At 33.8% G+C, this 14542-nt stretch overlaps 1 protein-coding gene across 1 annotated transcript; it reads left to right on the plus strand.

Annotated features, from left to right (window-relative positions):
* Positions 1-9658: 9658 nt before the first annotated feature.
* On the plus strand, positions 9659-10720 carry LOC123550581 (uncharacterized). The gene has a single exon (XM_045339014.2). It carries the CDS (start codon positions 9659-9661, stop codon positions 10718-10720), a length of 1062 nt encoding a protein of 353 aa, XP_045194949.2.
* Positions 10721-14542: the final 3822 nt, after the last annotated feature.

Here is a 14542-nt window from a genome sequence, read left to right on the forward strand (position 1 = left end):
ATTACTTTTATTTATTTCTAAAATAGGCCAACTGATCCCGCTTTAACAAATAGCATATTCGCTATTCATGAATCTTTGGACAATGACGTCACACCTATAAAAAGTGAAGGTCAAGCAAAACATACAATTGTAATTATTTCAATATTTCTGTTTCATAAGCAAAGTTTGACCGAGGTCATATCACATAGATAAACTGTACGCACCGTACCTTCATTTCAATGTGATGAGATTCAGTCATTATATAGCATATATATAATAAAACAGATTTCAACTGATTTCAATATTTGCGTACCATACTAAAGAAAAATATTCATATATAATAAATCAGTTAAATAATTTATAACAAATATATCAAAGCAAACAAGTACTCATTTTAATATGCAATCTGAATAAGTCACAAAAGCAAGAAACCTTTTCATATACAGACGACAATTGTAACAAGGAAAATCTTTTAAAAAGCACTTCTCTACATAAAAAACTCTTATCACACCCTTATTCATGTGATACGAAGACCGTATTCAGCTCTTTCTTTAATTTGATATATGTTGGTATTTGAACAGGTTTTTATCATATTTATTAAACTTACTTATCATTATGAGATATATCAATATTCTTGCTAAATATACTGAGCCAAAGTTAGCTTTAGAACTGTGAACAGCGTCGTTTAGGATAAACGCTTTGTCTACATATCACTCAGCGTAGCACAATCAACAGAGTGAAAGAAATTGACACTCTCGTCCAATCAGGCAGAGTGTTACATAAATCTTCCATTTTGATAAATTATCTCTAATGCGTTATCAAGTAGTTTGATTTGCAAACAGAAGTCACGTGGCATAGGTAACGAAAACGAATTAAGACGGCGTCGCCGAAAAATACTCACTCATTTACATAATAATGTCATAGTATCCCTAAAATAGTCATAGTATCAATAAAAGTTCGCACAACTTAATTCGCATAGCAACTTCTTAGTTATAGTGTTGTACCTGCTGGCCACATTACATAAACGTGTGCACTGTATATTATTTGGTTTGCAACGTTTCCTTCTTTCTGCAAAAGCTGTAAATGACAAAAATTCTGCTGCTGCATTGCTTTGTCTCGCATTTATGTTTAAGCTTTTCATTTCTTCTGCAGGCTTATTGTACATTTACAAAAAGTTAAGCAAATGTTTTGTTTCTTTTTCTGTTGCAGCTTAATTTCTCATCTCTCGTTCTGTCTGTTAGATTAAAGCATTTGTTGTCTGATTTAACGTGAGACATGTATCACATTTTCTTGTGGTTGTGCCCCCTTCCACCCACCAATTGTTTTTGCAGTGGACGTGCACATGTTGTCATTCTGATTGTTGTTTTTAGCTATTACTTTTTTGACTACAAAATAGTACATCTACGTAATAACTGTATGTACAACGCATCACTTAATTTTACATTCGTTTGAAACGAAACCCGATATATGTATCACCAACATTAAACAGACATGCGCATATTTGTGGGACTTTCATGTTTGATTTTTTTTCTTGAGTAATGACTCGTTTTGTTGTTTTCTTTTACTTTAAATACACATCTACATTAGAACACTGTGTGCTCCACTCCTACAAATTGAAATGAAACTTAGTATACATAGTTAACATGAAGCGGACATGAGAATATTATCGGAATTTCTTATCTGATAATTATTTTTACACTAAAAACCATTTTTGAACAGGCAGGTAAGATCCTTATACTATTCAAGGCAAATGCGATTTTATAAAAGGTATACAACTAAAAGTGATACATATGTATGCCCTTCTTAAAGAGCAAAGTATTAAAATATACAACACAATACTTAAATAAAACGTTAGAACCGCAATGCAAACTGTCCACCATTGTATAGTTACTGGTAAATGAAACACTTAAAATGTTTTAAATTTGTTCTGACTAGCAGAAATATCGACTACATGGATTACTATGTTGCCTACAGAGACACTCATTCATAAGTTTTTAATAACATATTTCTTAACTTGTCAAAATCTATATAAAAAGATACCAAGATATCTTCGTACAAAGCACTGACTGTTGCGTGATGACAAAGTTATATAAATAATATTGCATATGATGACAATATTTTATATGACAATCTGTGTAAAGAGGCCACACTGATATGAAGTGTTATGAAAGTGCTCTTAACTATATTAAAGATATTTATAAAATAAAAAGCCTCTGGGTTCGTGTGTGGCTTCTGCGAGTCTGCAAAACAAAGTTTATCGGAAAACACAGTCTACAATGACAAACAATTTCTGATAAGACAAAGATACTATTAGAGTTGTTCATGACAAATGGCATTAACTATTCTGCATGGATGATATGTTACTTTGAATAATATTCATTAAGCGTGCGTGAATAACTTCAATAGACATAAAATAACTTCAATAGATATAAAATGAAGATTTAACCGTTAAAGTCATGACCGAGTGCGGTCGAAAACTGAATCCATTAAAGAAAACAATTGTGTTTCTTTGTATTGATTTAAGTCTAATTGATAAGTTCTATTGTTGGTTAGGGTTTTGAAATTTTAATTAATTTTGTGAATAATATTAAAAAGCATTGAAATCCGCACTAGATATAATAGAACAATGGCCTATCATCGATCAAAGATGAGGACAAGTAACTGGTGACTGGTTAGGTATACAAATTGAACATTTTGTGGGGTTATTGATATGTCACATTTTGACATAGCCGGAGATCATAGACATTCAGTTCGGCTTTCAAACTCAAGGTTTTGGAATAAGACATATAGCTTAATGTCTCTTTTTAGCTCGACTATTCGAAGAATAGGGGAGCTGTCCTACTCGCCCAGGCGTCGGTGTGAGCGTCACACAAATGTTAAAGTTGGCGTACCACCCCAAATATTTTCAAAATCCATTGAGATATCGCTTTGATATTTTGCAAACTTATTTATCATCACGAGCCCAGTCTGTAAAAAGGGATGAGGCATCTCTTTCATGCATTTTGACTGAATTTTGGCCCCTTTTCGACTTAGAATATGTTTATTGTATTGTTAAAGTTTGTGTACCTCCCCAAATATTCTTAAAGTCCATTGAGATATTGCTTTGATATTTTGCATACTTCTTAACCATCATGACCCCAGTCGGTAAAAGGAGGAGGCAACTCTATCAAACATTTTAACTGAACTATGGCCCCTTTTCGACTAAGAATATGCTTATTGTCATGGTAAAGTTTTACTCGTAGCTTATATTATACTATCAGGCACTGAGAATAGTCGAGCATGTTGTCCATTGGCAGCTTTTGTTTGTTTGTTTTTTATTCTGTATTTTATATGTATTTTAATTCTAAGTGTTTTATTAACATTGTGTTAATAGTTTTAAATTGACTGTTAGGTTTTAAGTATGCATTGTCTCTTGTAGCTCTGTATAGAGCGGCTGTATTCTTTTTATTTGTTAAATAATTGACTGTGTTCTATGTATATGATGTATATAGATGAGACGTAAATAAAAAATAAATAATACATAGTAAAACTATTATCACTTGAACAAGAACGGACTCGTCGGGATGACACATAATCCTCATGATTGATATATAATTACCTTTATTGTGGACACGTATTATCAAAAAATTAAAAAAACTGTCATTTCATCGACGAATGCTTATTCCATCAGAGTTTTGTTTATACCAATAAAGATTTTCTGTTTTGTGAATACTTATTAACGGACAACTCTTGCTCAATACATTTGTATAGGTATTTATCAGGTACTAAAATTATTTTTCAGTTTACTTCCTTTCATTGAACTGTCTCAACTGCTTGGAACAAAGGAAAATGCATCGGTGCTTCCGAGGGATCTACTTTCCGGATTATAATTAATAAATATTTATCTAAGTATGATTTACATTTGTATCATGTACTTTTTCAGCTTATTTAATATTCACTTTTTACAATTTGATAATTAAAGTATCACTCAGTATTTTATTGTGAAGATACAACATTTTTATTTGTAACAAAATGTCACATTAATGGACAAGTACCGTAGTGTATCACAGGTAGGATAATGATAAGTAAAAGTGGAACCAGCAATAATGAAATGTAGATGCTTTATATAGTTTTTAGGCTGGCGATATTCGCCAGGCTATTATAACCATATATCGAGTTTCCATAAAGTTCAACAGGGGCTGAGACTGACAATACAAAATATAATTTCATGCGCAATTCAAATATTCCGCCACGTTTATCAGTTTCGCCATAGAGTTGTATAAAGATTGTTAAACTTACCTGTTTCAGTAGATCTATTTGCTCCAACATGTTATGATAATGTTTTATTTTTCTAACGGTAAATACTTGAAAGATAACATTAGAAAAGATTACATAATGATGGTAAATTAATTCGCCTCCGTGAATGAAATGTCCGTATGAATGGAACTTTTCGTAACTCAACGTTGACCGCTTCGTTATAGATTATGACCTCGGTCTATAAATAGCTAAGTAAACAAACGCTGGTTCCGAGAAACAATCGTCGATATGAATTATACTGCGCATTATTCGACGACCTGACATAACGTGGAAAATAAGAAATAAGAAATATCAATTAAAATGAACTTATAGTGATATGAGTTATGTCAGGTCTTATATTTAGGGCTTAAGTTTTAAGAATCTATTCTTTCAGATCAATTGCTTTAGGTACTTAGGGATGTAATCGCTGCGTGATTGCCACAGTAACGTGAGAAGAAACAAATGACCACATTATACCTAGGCTATTTTTATACTAAATTCGTTTTAAACATTATGACGAATACTGAAAAATATAATGTAAAAAGCGTTTTGTCACCAATTTGTTTTACGGATGGGAGTGTAGATGTAAGCGAGTTTTGTTTTAACACACGTTTTCAACTTTTTTCAGTTTATATTAAGATAGTGGACCCGTATTTGTAATGTTTAACAATTGCACTAACTTGATACAGTCCTGAAGTTAACATATTTTCGCACTGTGATTCATCTTTAAACGGCTTTTACCGTGTCGTTGTTGTTTGTTTGTTTTGTTTTTTATTTGTTAATTTTGTATGAATTATGTCTTTTTTTTCCTCCAGCTGAAACAGAGACAAATTTCAAAGTGATAGCCATTACGCAAAACGATCACAGAGAATTCATTTTACCAAATATTTTTCTAAATAAAACCTCAAAATATTGCGAAACAATTATAAAACACAAAATAAAATTGTCGATAACAACTTTTCTTTGGAACCTCGAGTAAAAGGATTTAATTGGAAAGAAATTAAGCTCCAGCTTTTAAAAATTATGGCCTTGCTCTGTGCATTCTTAAAGAACCATAGGGCAGAAGTAAAACCTACCTACCTACATTTATTCCAAACTTTGTAAACTAAAGAATAAATGCAAAATCAAGAACTTTTACAAATGTAACTAAGTATTTTCAAAGATGTCTAAACATTTACCCTTCATTTCAAAGTCATTTGAAACAGCAAGAAATGGCTAATCAAATAAAACATTTCCGCTTTTGTACGACAGGTCAATGATAATAAGTATTAAAACAAGAGCTGTCTCCGTAGGATGACACATGCCCCCGATGGCACTTTGAATGAATAGTTATGGCCGATGTTAGAGTTTAGGACCTTTGACCTACGGAGCTGGGTCTTGCGCGCGACACATCGTGTTACTGTTTCACACAAGTATGCATAGTTATTTAAAATCCATGCATGAATGACAAAGATATGGACCGGACATGCCCATCAATGCACTATCATGAAAAATGATCTTTAACGTCTAAGTGTGACCTTGACCTTTGAGCTACGGATCTGGGTCTTGCGTGTGACACGTCGTCTTACTGTGGTACACATTCATGCCAAGTTATTTGAAAATCCATCCATCGATGACAAAGATATGGACCGGACACGCCCATCAATGCACTATCCTTTAACGTCTAAGTGTGACCTTGACCTTTGAGCTACGGACCTGGGTCTTGCGTACTGCACGTCGTCTTACTGTGGTACACATTCATGCCAAGTTATTTGAAAATCCATCCATCGATGACAAAGATATGGACCGGACACGCCCATCAATGCACTATCCTTTAACGTCTAAGTGTGACCTTGACCTTTGAGCTACGGACCTGGGTCTTGCGCACAGCACGTCGTCTTACTGTGGTACACATTCATGTCAAGTTATTTGAAAATCCATCCATCGATGACAAAGATATGGACCGGACACGCCCATCAATGCACTATCCTTTAACGTCTAAGTGTGACCTTGACCTTTGAGCTACGGACCTGGGTCTTGCGCACTGCACGTCGTCTTACTGTGGTACACATTCATGCCTAGTTATTTGAAAATCCATCCATCGATGACAAAGATATGGACCGGACACGAAAATTGCGGACAGACCGACAGACTGACAGACCGACAGACCGACAGACGGTTCAAAAACTATATGCCTCCCTTCGGGGGCATAAAAACAGTTTATCTTACTCGAACAAAGAAAAGTAATGAACAAAGTTTGGTCCTAGTGGGGGTTTAACCGACACCCTCCTGAAAAATTAGTTAAAGTAATCTCATGGTAGGAAATGAATACTCTTTAAAAAGTCAATTTTCCTAACCATCGCATTAAGGAAGGAACGTGACTAGACAATAATCATTAACAGTCCGGTTTATAGCGGGGTTCGAGCCCATAATTTCCCTCATACCGACAAGAAAATCGCCCCATCTGACATAATATGTGTGTTGGGTGGGGGGATTGCATATCGAAATATAGATGTTGTTCTTGTTACCTTTATATTTTATCTGATATTATGTCCCTCGATGTTTATTATCGCTTCTTAAGAAACATATGTAAACGGTTATGGCACGCCAATTGTCCAATAATAACGTGAACCCAGGTTTACTGTCAAAAAACTAGAATTAACAATTATCGATAAACAAGGGTTTTCGAACATAAAACCAGGTTTTTCTAATACTTACACATATTTTCGAGCGGAAACACGCCCGTGAACCTAGGTTTCAACTACATGTAGGTTTTTCAATTGAATTTTGAATTTAGGCCGCTATTCTAAGTTCACGAGCGTGAACCTATGTTTACGGGAGTAAACCAGGGTTCAGGAGTGTAAACCATAGCTTACAAACGTGAACAAATGTTAACGATCGAGAACTTAGGTTTACGACCGTGAACATAGGATAATGACCAAAATTCATAGTTTTGTTCGAAAAACCATGTTTTTCGAACTTAAACCTACGTTCACGTTCATAAACTATGGTTCACGCTCGTAAACCCAAGTTCATGGTCTTAAACAGAGGTTCACGTTCGTAAACAATGGTTCTCGGCAATCAAATTGCCCAATAATCAAATTCTTTGTCGAAAATCTAGGATTATCGAATGCCAACATAAATTTTCGAGCGAACACACAGTATAACGGGCTTAAACTATAGTTTACTCCTTTGGACACATGTTAACGTCCGATAAACTAGGTTTCTCGATTGAATTTTAACTTGGATGCACAAGTTAATCAAGATGGTTCATCACAATACCCTATGCTCGCCTTAGTTTAATATGGAAAACCCATAATATCTATGATTTTGCAAAGATCTTTACCGCACAGTTTTCATGCAGTGTTTTGTGGTAGCCAGCCTTTCTGTACTTTCAGTACTTTGATTAATTGTAGTATTTTGATGCAAAGCACAAACATGTCAAAGCAGAGTCTCAGTTGTATAGTATTAACTTAAAAGAAATTGTTTGCACATCTCGGGGATGGTACCTAAAATTTCAAATAATGAAAACAGTTACAAAACTAACATTGAGTGTTTTAATTATAACATTTGAGACCAAGTATTATACTTAGGTGTTAATTTGGACAGTTTAAATATTTTGTTTAAACTTTCCTGAAAGTTCTTAACTAATTTCCATGTAGACCCTAGTACATGTACATTGATAAATATTTAATTTATTTGTATCATACGAAACAACATAATTATTCGATAAAAACATCTTCAGCATTTACTTTGACAATTAACATTTAAATGAAATGATTTATCACCAAGTGTTTTATCATACAGGTAATTCATTTTACATTTTAACTCGTGTTATACAAGTGCATAGGCTTATTATTTTACTCATTGATTGTATTCAAGTTCTATTCTATTTCATGCTTACGGCATCGGACCTGTGGTGTGCCTCCTTTTGAAGAGTATTCAATTCCTATTTCATAGACCTACTTTGACTAATTTATCAGGAGGGCGTGGGTTCAAGCCCCACTAGAACCAAGCGGGTTTTCTTTATTTTTATTTATTGTAAGTTAAACTGTTTTCAAGAGTTTTTGTACAAAAGCGGATTTCTTTTTCATTTGAGAAGCCAATTCTCGTTGTTTAAAGTGATTCTTATCTCTAATACAGAAAGGTACAGGGTTAGACATCTTTATAGATATTGAGTTACATGCGATAAAAGTTTTTTTATTTCACCTTTAGTCTTGAGATTTACATATTGTGATAAAAAAGAAGGTAGGTTTCACTTCTACTCCATGATTGGGTTTGAATGTAGAGAGCAAACAGGACTCTTTTTTTCAGGGCTGGAACTAAATTTCTGTCTGATTAAATCCTTTACTTGAAGCTCCCTTGAAAACATGTTTTAGACAGTTTCATTTTGAATGTGTTTTATAATTGTTTACCAATTATTGGTAAAATGAATTCTCTGTGAACGTTTTGTACAGTAGTTATCACTTTGAAATCTGTCTCTATTTGAGCTTGAGGAAATATCATACACTATACAAAATTTAGAATGAAAAAAGACACGGTTAAAGTTGTTTAAAAATGTGTATCAAGGTAATACAACTTTTTAAACGTAACTTACGCGTCCACTACCTTAATCTTTCAGAACTTTCAATGTAATAATACATGTATATAAACTCTCAATGGATATACGTTTTACATGGTCCGTAAGTAGAAAAATATTTCAGTTTAAGTTATTTTGTTTATACACAGCATGTTTTGAAAAGCAAAACCCATGCATTAAAAACAGGTAACAAAATCATAAATTTATTCAGATGTTTTAAAAGTCATAGTGTCGTGACAAAGTTGCAACTCATTGAAACCGTTTGATTAGTGTCTCAAGCATGTTATCCCTAAAATCAGCCTAAAACTCCTGTATTTTTTTCATATGCCATATACCTAAGAATCTCTGGTACACGTCTCATCATTATATGGAAGAAGCGTTATAGAATAACACTGCTATGGAGAATTGATGTGATGTCGTCTGCTCTCTCTGCGAGAAACAAAAACAACACCTGAGTGTTTGATTATTGGGAATTGCAAGACAAGAATGCATATAAGGTGATGCTAAACGAAATTCAGGAAAATGAAATTGAAACGTTTAAAATGGATATTTGTCAAAAAGATTTTTCTGATTTATGTTTTAGTAAATATTTTCATCTGTCTTGTTTACTTATACTTTATAAAAGCGGAAGTGATGACAAAACAAAATGAATATGGTGCCTTTAAATACAGACAAGAATTTAATGATTCGACTCGAAAGGCAGGAAACAGTACCTCATGGATTACAAAAAATCTAACGAAATTTGACCATCCGTTACTTGATAATATAAGGAAAGATAAGCATACATTCTGTAATGGCAGTTTTATTTCTCATAATGGATATTTCGCAATACTGTTACATGTTGTCATGGATACGAATCAAGCTACATCTCAGAGACGAGGCGGTGAATACGTAAGTGAGGTTCTAAATCAGAAAGAGCAAGACGAGTTTATTAAGACAACAGATGGATTTTTCAAAATGTTTTGCGAATCTAAACCAGTGAAGACATTTTCGCGTAGTAGTGGTCATTTAAAAGAATGGGAAGAATCCTTAGAATTTGTAGAATTAAGCAGTGATATACCTTCGGTGGAGAACACAGAGGACATGGTAACATTTGCTATATTACGTTATGATTATGCTAATTTGTACTGGGTCATGGTAGACTTGTACGATATATTCTTTCAGACGACATACCTTGGTTTAAATCCAAATAACATTCATATTCTGATTTTGGATGCCCATCCAGTGTCCATACTGGATGATATATGGTGGATACTGTTTCCAAAAGTAACAAGAATTGGGCTTGCCAGTAAGACAATAATGTTTAACACGCTGGTTTGGGGACTACACAGAGGAAATAGTCCTCTGTTAAAGAATGGCGATTTCAATATGTTTCCGCTCTTAGAAGAATTCAGACATTTTGTATTATCGAAGACAGAGTCACTGCAAAATCTGTCAGATATTAATTGTAACAATTTAACGGTAACAGTAGTTCTTAGAAAGGATTATGTTGCTCATGCAAGAAATCCATCAGGAAGAGTTGGTCGCAAAATATTCAATGAACAAGAATTGTTGAACAAAGTTTCCATGGCTTTGAAAGGTCATACTGTTACGGGAATTCAGCTAGATTTGTTTCCAATTAACAAACAGATTCAATTAGCATCACGCACAGATATTCTTGTTGGCATGCACGGAGCAGGACTGTCACACGTGTTGTTTGTACCCATTCATGCTTCGTTGATAGAACTTTTTCCAGTTACTCATTCAACAGTCAGTCACTTTGAATTCATTGCAAGATGGAGACATATAAAATATGCCAAATGGCAAAATAAGAATAAAAGTAAGGAAATAGGTAAATACACAACAAACGTTGATACAGAGAAGGTGGCTGCTTTGATACTTAACGCGTATCAACAAATGTGTCCATGAGTACATTATCAACAGAAAGTTTTGCAAGCATGAATAATGTTTTCAGCACAGCAAAGCACAGCAAAAAATCAACATATAACCTTGAGTTACTATGTATTTAGATTCAGTTTTTCAGAATATTCTTCAGGAATATAGATTGCTATGCGCTATAACTCCATTTTACATTTTTGATATTGATTTTTGCAAGGTAATAGAGATGATGCAAACAAACTCTTCATTGCTGAACTTATATTTATTTAGGTCATAGATAAACTTGAAGCACATTGATTAAATTTCGATTGTTTGGAGGCAATGGTGTTATAGTTTCATGTCCCTTTGGATCAAAGAGTGCATTCAGTTTTGCTACACCAGAATTCTGCTTAAGCCAGTAGAGCTTCAGTTCCTCTCAACAACAATCTCAACTATATTGTTGAAGAGACCCTGTCAAAATCCTATGAGAAAAGGGAGAATAACCAGAAAGGTTCGATTTGAGAATAGTCTGTTTCTGCTTTACAAAATTGTTTCTTTGAGTTACATAATAACTATTACATGTACCTTAAACGTCGGATAATATGACGTTTATGGGTCGGTATTTTATCTGAGAGGACAGGACTTTAACTGGGACAAAAAGACTTTGTGCACGTAGCCTTATGAAAAAAAAAAATAACTTCATTAAAAAGAACAATAATTGTATGCACATTTATTGCATATGTTACTAAATATTTAGAGGTTATCATACCGGGCTGGTGTGCCTTAAGGCGATATTGGCATACTAGGAGAGGTATTGGCCCGAGGGCTAATACCGGTCTAGTATGCCAAATCGCCTTAAGGTACACTACCTTTTATAACTTTGTTGCATATTTCCACATACTATTAAAGTGAAAACGACTTAAAATATTTCATGTTGCACACGTCTTTGAACGTTTATTTAATCCGGAACGTCAACGTTTTCTGACGACGCTGACGTCATTCCTTTCAAACATTGTTTTCATCATGAATTTTATGCCGTAGTTCGATAGAAGAAGAGCTTGCAATATTATGTATCACCATGTATTCTTTGTAAATAAATGTAGTTGTATGTACTTGACAGTCTGCAGTGAAGTATTTAGTAACATATGCAATAAAGTAACTATTGCACTGAATTAACGTATATGAGCACGTAGGCCGATATTGCGTCGTGTAGCTGGTGTGCCTGATATCATATCAGCACACTCGGTGTGCCAAAAATCCATATCAGCACCTTCGGCTTCCAAACATCAAGATTTTATACTTCCACTGGCAAAGTCAAGTATAACAACAACATTTATTACAAAGAATACTGGTATAATCATATTTTGCTAGCTTTTATGTTACTACGGTACTAAAATCATGAATTTAAAACAATGTTACGAAATGGCGTCAGCGTCGTCAGAAAGTTGATTCCCGGCTTTAAACTTCGAGCGCTGTGCAACATGACTTATTTAATTGTTTCACTTAACATAGTGAAAACATAAAAAAGTTATAAAACAGGACTAGTGTGCCTTATGGCGATATTGGCATACTAGAACGGTATTGCCCTGGGCTAAAGCCATGCCAATACCTTCTCCTAGTTGCCATACGCCTTTAAGGCACCAGTCGTATGATAACCTTAGTAATAGCAGAGCACGTTTTCATATAACACGTACCCGATCAGATCTATGCAATTATTTGCGACACGTAGTTCTGAATGTTTTCTCTTACCATACCATGTTCTCTGACTTACAAAATACGGTGTTGTACCTTTGGCATAATGGCACACCTAGTATCATAATGCCCAAGCTTTAGCAGTCCTTGAAAATAGGTGTACGTTATGCTAAGCCCCAGTCGTCATGACTTTTCATTACCTCGATCGTTACTGGTTTCTTACATATTTCCAAATACTTTAAAGGGAATTCCTATAGTTTTTTATGCGCATCTTTCTGCGCAGCCGACACTTTCTATGGAAAACTGAACTGAAGTCAATATCTGCTGAAACATGTTACAGACAATCTTAAATATGAGGAATCTTGAATGAAATAACATTTTTATCAGTAATCAAATGTTGATACTGGTTTATGTTGCATTGACAAGTATCATGCCTGACAGGTATCTTGCTATTTTTGTGGTTGTGTTTTCACATCGCATTTTAGTACAAAGACAGTGTTGTTCATATAATGTAAAATAATTGACTTAGTACTGATAAGACAATATCACCTTTCAGATTATTTAGTATTCAATTATAGAAAGAATTAAGAAACTTTTTTTTTAACTTCTAGCAGACATACATGTAATCAATTTGGCCAGGTTCGCGCCATTTTCCGTCCGAACAGGTGTTGTATTCTAGCGGTCTTAACATAAAATTTAGCCTGGTGACCCATACATTTTTAGCCATTTTTATGCTCGCAATACAATTATCTATACACACAAAAAAAGGGAAAAAATTCTATGAAAGAGTTTTTTCAAAATTTAAAAAAATATTCTTCACTATGGGTATTTTTCATTGAAAAAAGTTCACAAAAGTAAATATAAAACAATATTTTTTTTTTCATTTGTACCCATTTTTTTTCATTGAAAAAAGTTCACAAAAGTACCCATTATTGTAAGGATAGAGTATTACAAATATGACTATGACATCAAATAAGTATATAATAAAATTTGTAAAAAGAAAAAAACATTATTGTGCTGTCTTGATGTATATTTTGGTTGGTATTTATAAAAAAGCAGAAAATTATGAAAATGTTGAAAAATCGCTGGCAGTTTTAGCAACAGTGGGTGTGTTCAAAACAATTTTTCACAAAAACAAGCCTGGTGACCTATTGTTTTTATTTGTTCATTGTTTTCAGCACAAAGTTTCCTATCATATATGTGAATTTAAAAAATTTCTATGAAAGGAAAAAAAAACTATAGGAATTCTCTTAAGCATCATTTGTATCAATGCCATATCATTATTTGAGAATGAACCTGAAAATGATTCAGCACCTTTCACTCGCAATAACGGCGTTGCTATCAACGACATCAACGTCAGACCTCGCTCACATTCAAGCTACCCCGGGGCCATTATGACTATGGCTCGTGGGGCACACTGAGCAATATTATGGATCCGCAAATGGCGGTTGTAATAATCGTTTGAAATATTTCTTGTTACTAATTATAGTAAGTAATATAATAAAACTAATTAAAATTCACCTAGTGTAAATGTAATTAAAATGTTACCAAATTTCTAATGAATATAGTTTCATAAAAACACTAATTAGTAGATTCAAACCAGTATGTCCATATGGCATTTGCAAATGGAATTGTAGATAAATGTAGATAAATATGCCATTAGACCATTGAACAATTTTGATCGTCATGTCACACTTAAAATCTATGTGAACCGATTTTGTTTGCCCTGAAAGCTGTGTTGGCAAAAGGTAACACGTGAAGGGTAAAAGACCCTTTTAAATGCACTACTATATGGGGAGAGACAGAAAGAGAAAGAAAGAGAGAGAGAGAGAGAGAGAGAGAGAGAGAGAGAGAGAGAGAGAGTTTAATAGATTTAAGACAGTATGCCCATATGAAGCTTGCAAACGGTGTCATAATTGTATATACATGATATTTCGTTATCACTTATGCATTGCAAAAGTTATACAGTAATTGTTTTGCTAATTTGAAGTACTAGCCTGTGAATAAAATATTTGAATTATATATGGAACATTTTTAGATTGCTTATGGAATATTTACATTTTGCATTATACGTACAGTTATGTCATTTTACTTATTCTCGAGAATAAAAAAAGGAATATTCAGTTTTTTCTAGCTCGTTGGAGATAATGTCAGGTATCCTCCGTGTAAGGCACAATTGAG

The sequence above is a fragment of the Mercenaria mercenaria genome, chromosome 6, assembly GCF_021730395.1.
Source record: "Mercenaria mercenaria strain notata chromosome 6, MADL_Memer_1, whole genome shotgun sequence".
Taxonomy (NCBI): Eukaryota; Metazoa; Mollusca; class Bivalvia; order Venerida; family Veneridae; genus Mercenaria; species Mercenaria mercenaria.

Bases quoted from the DNA above. Each gene is read 5' to 3' on its own strand.
- LOC123550581 (XM_045339014.2), top strand. From the start codon at position 9,659: ATGGATACGAATCAAGCTACATCTCAGAGACGAGGCGGTGAATACGTA.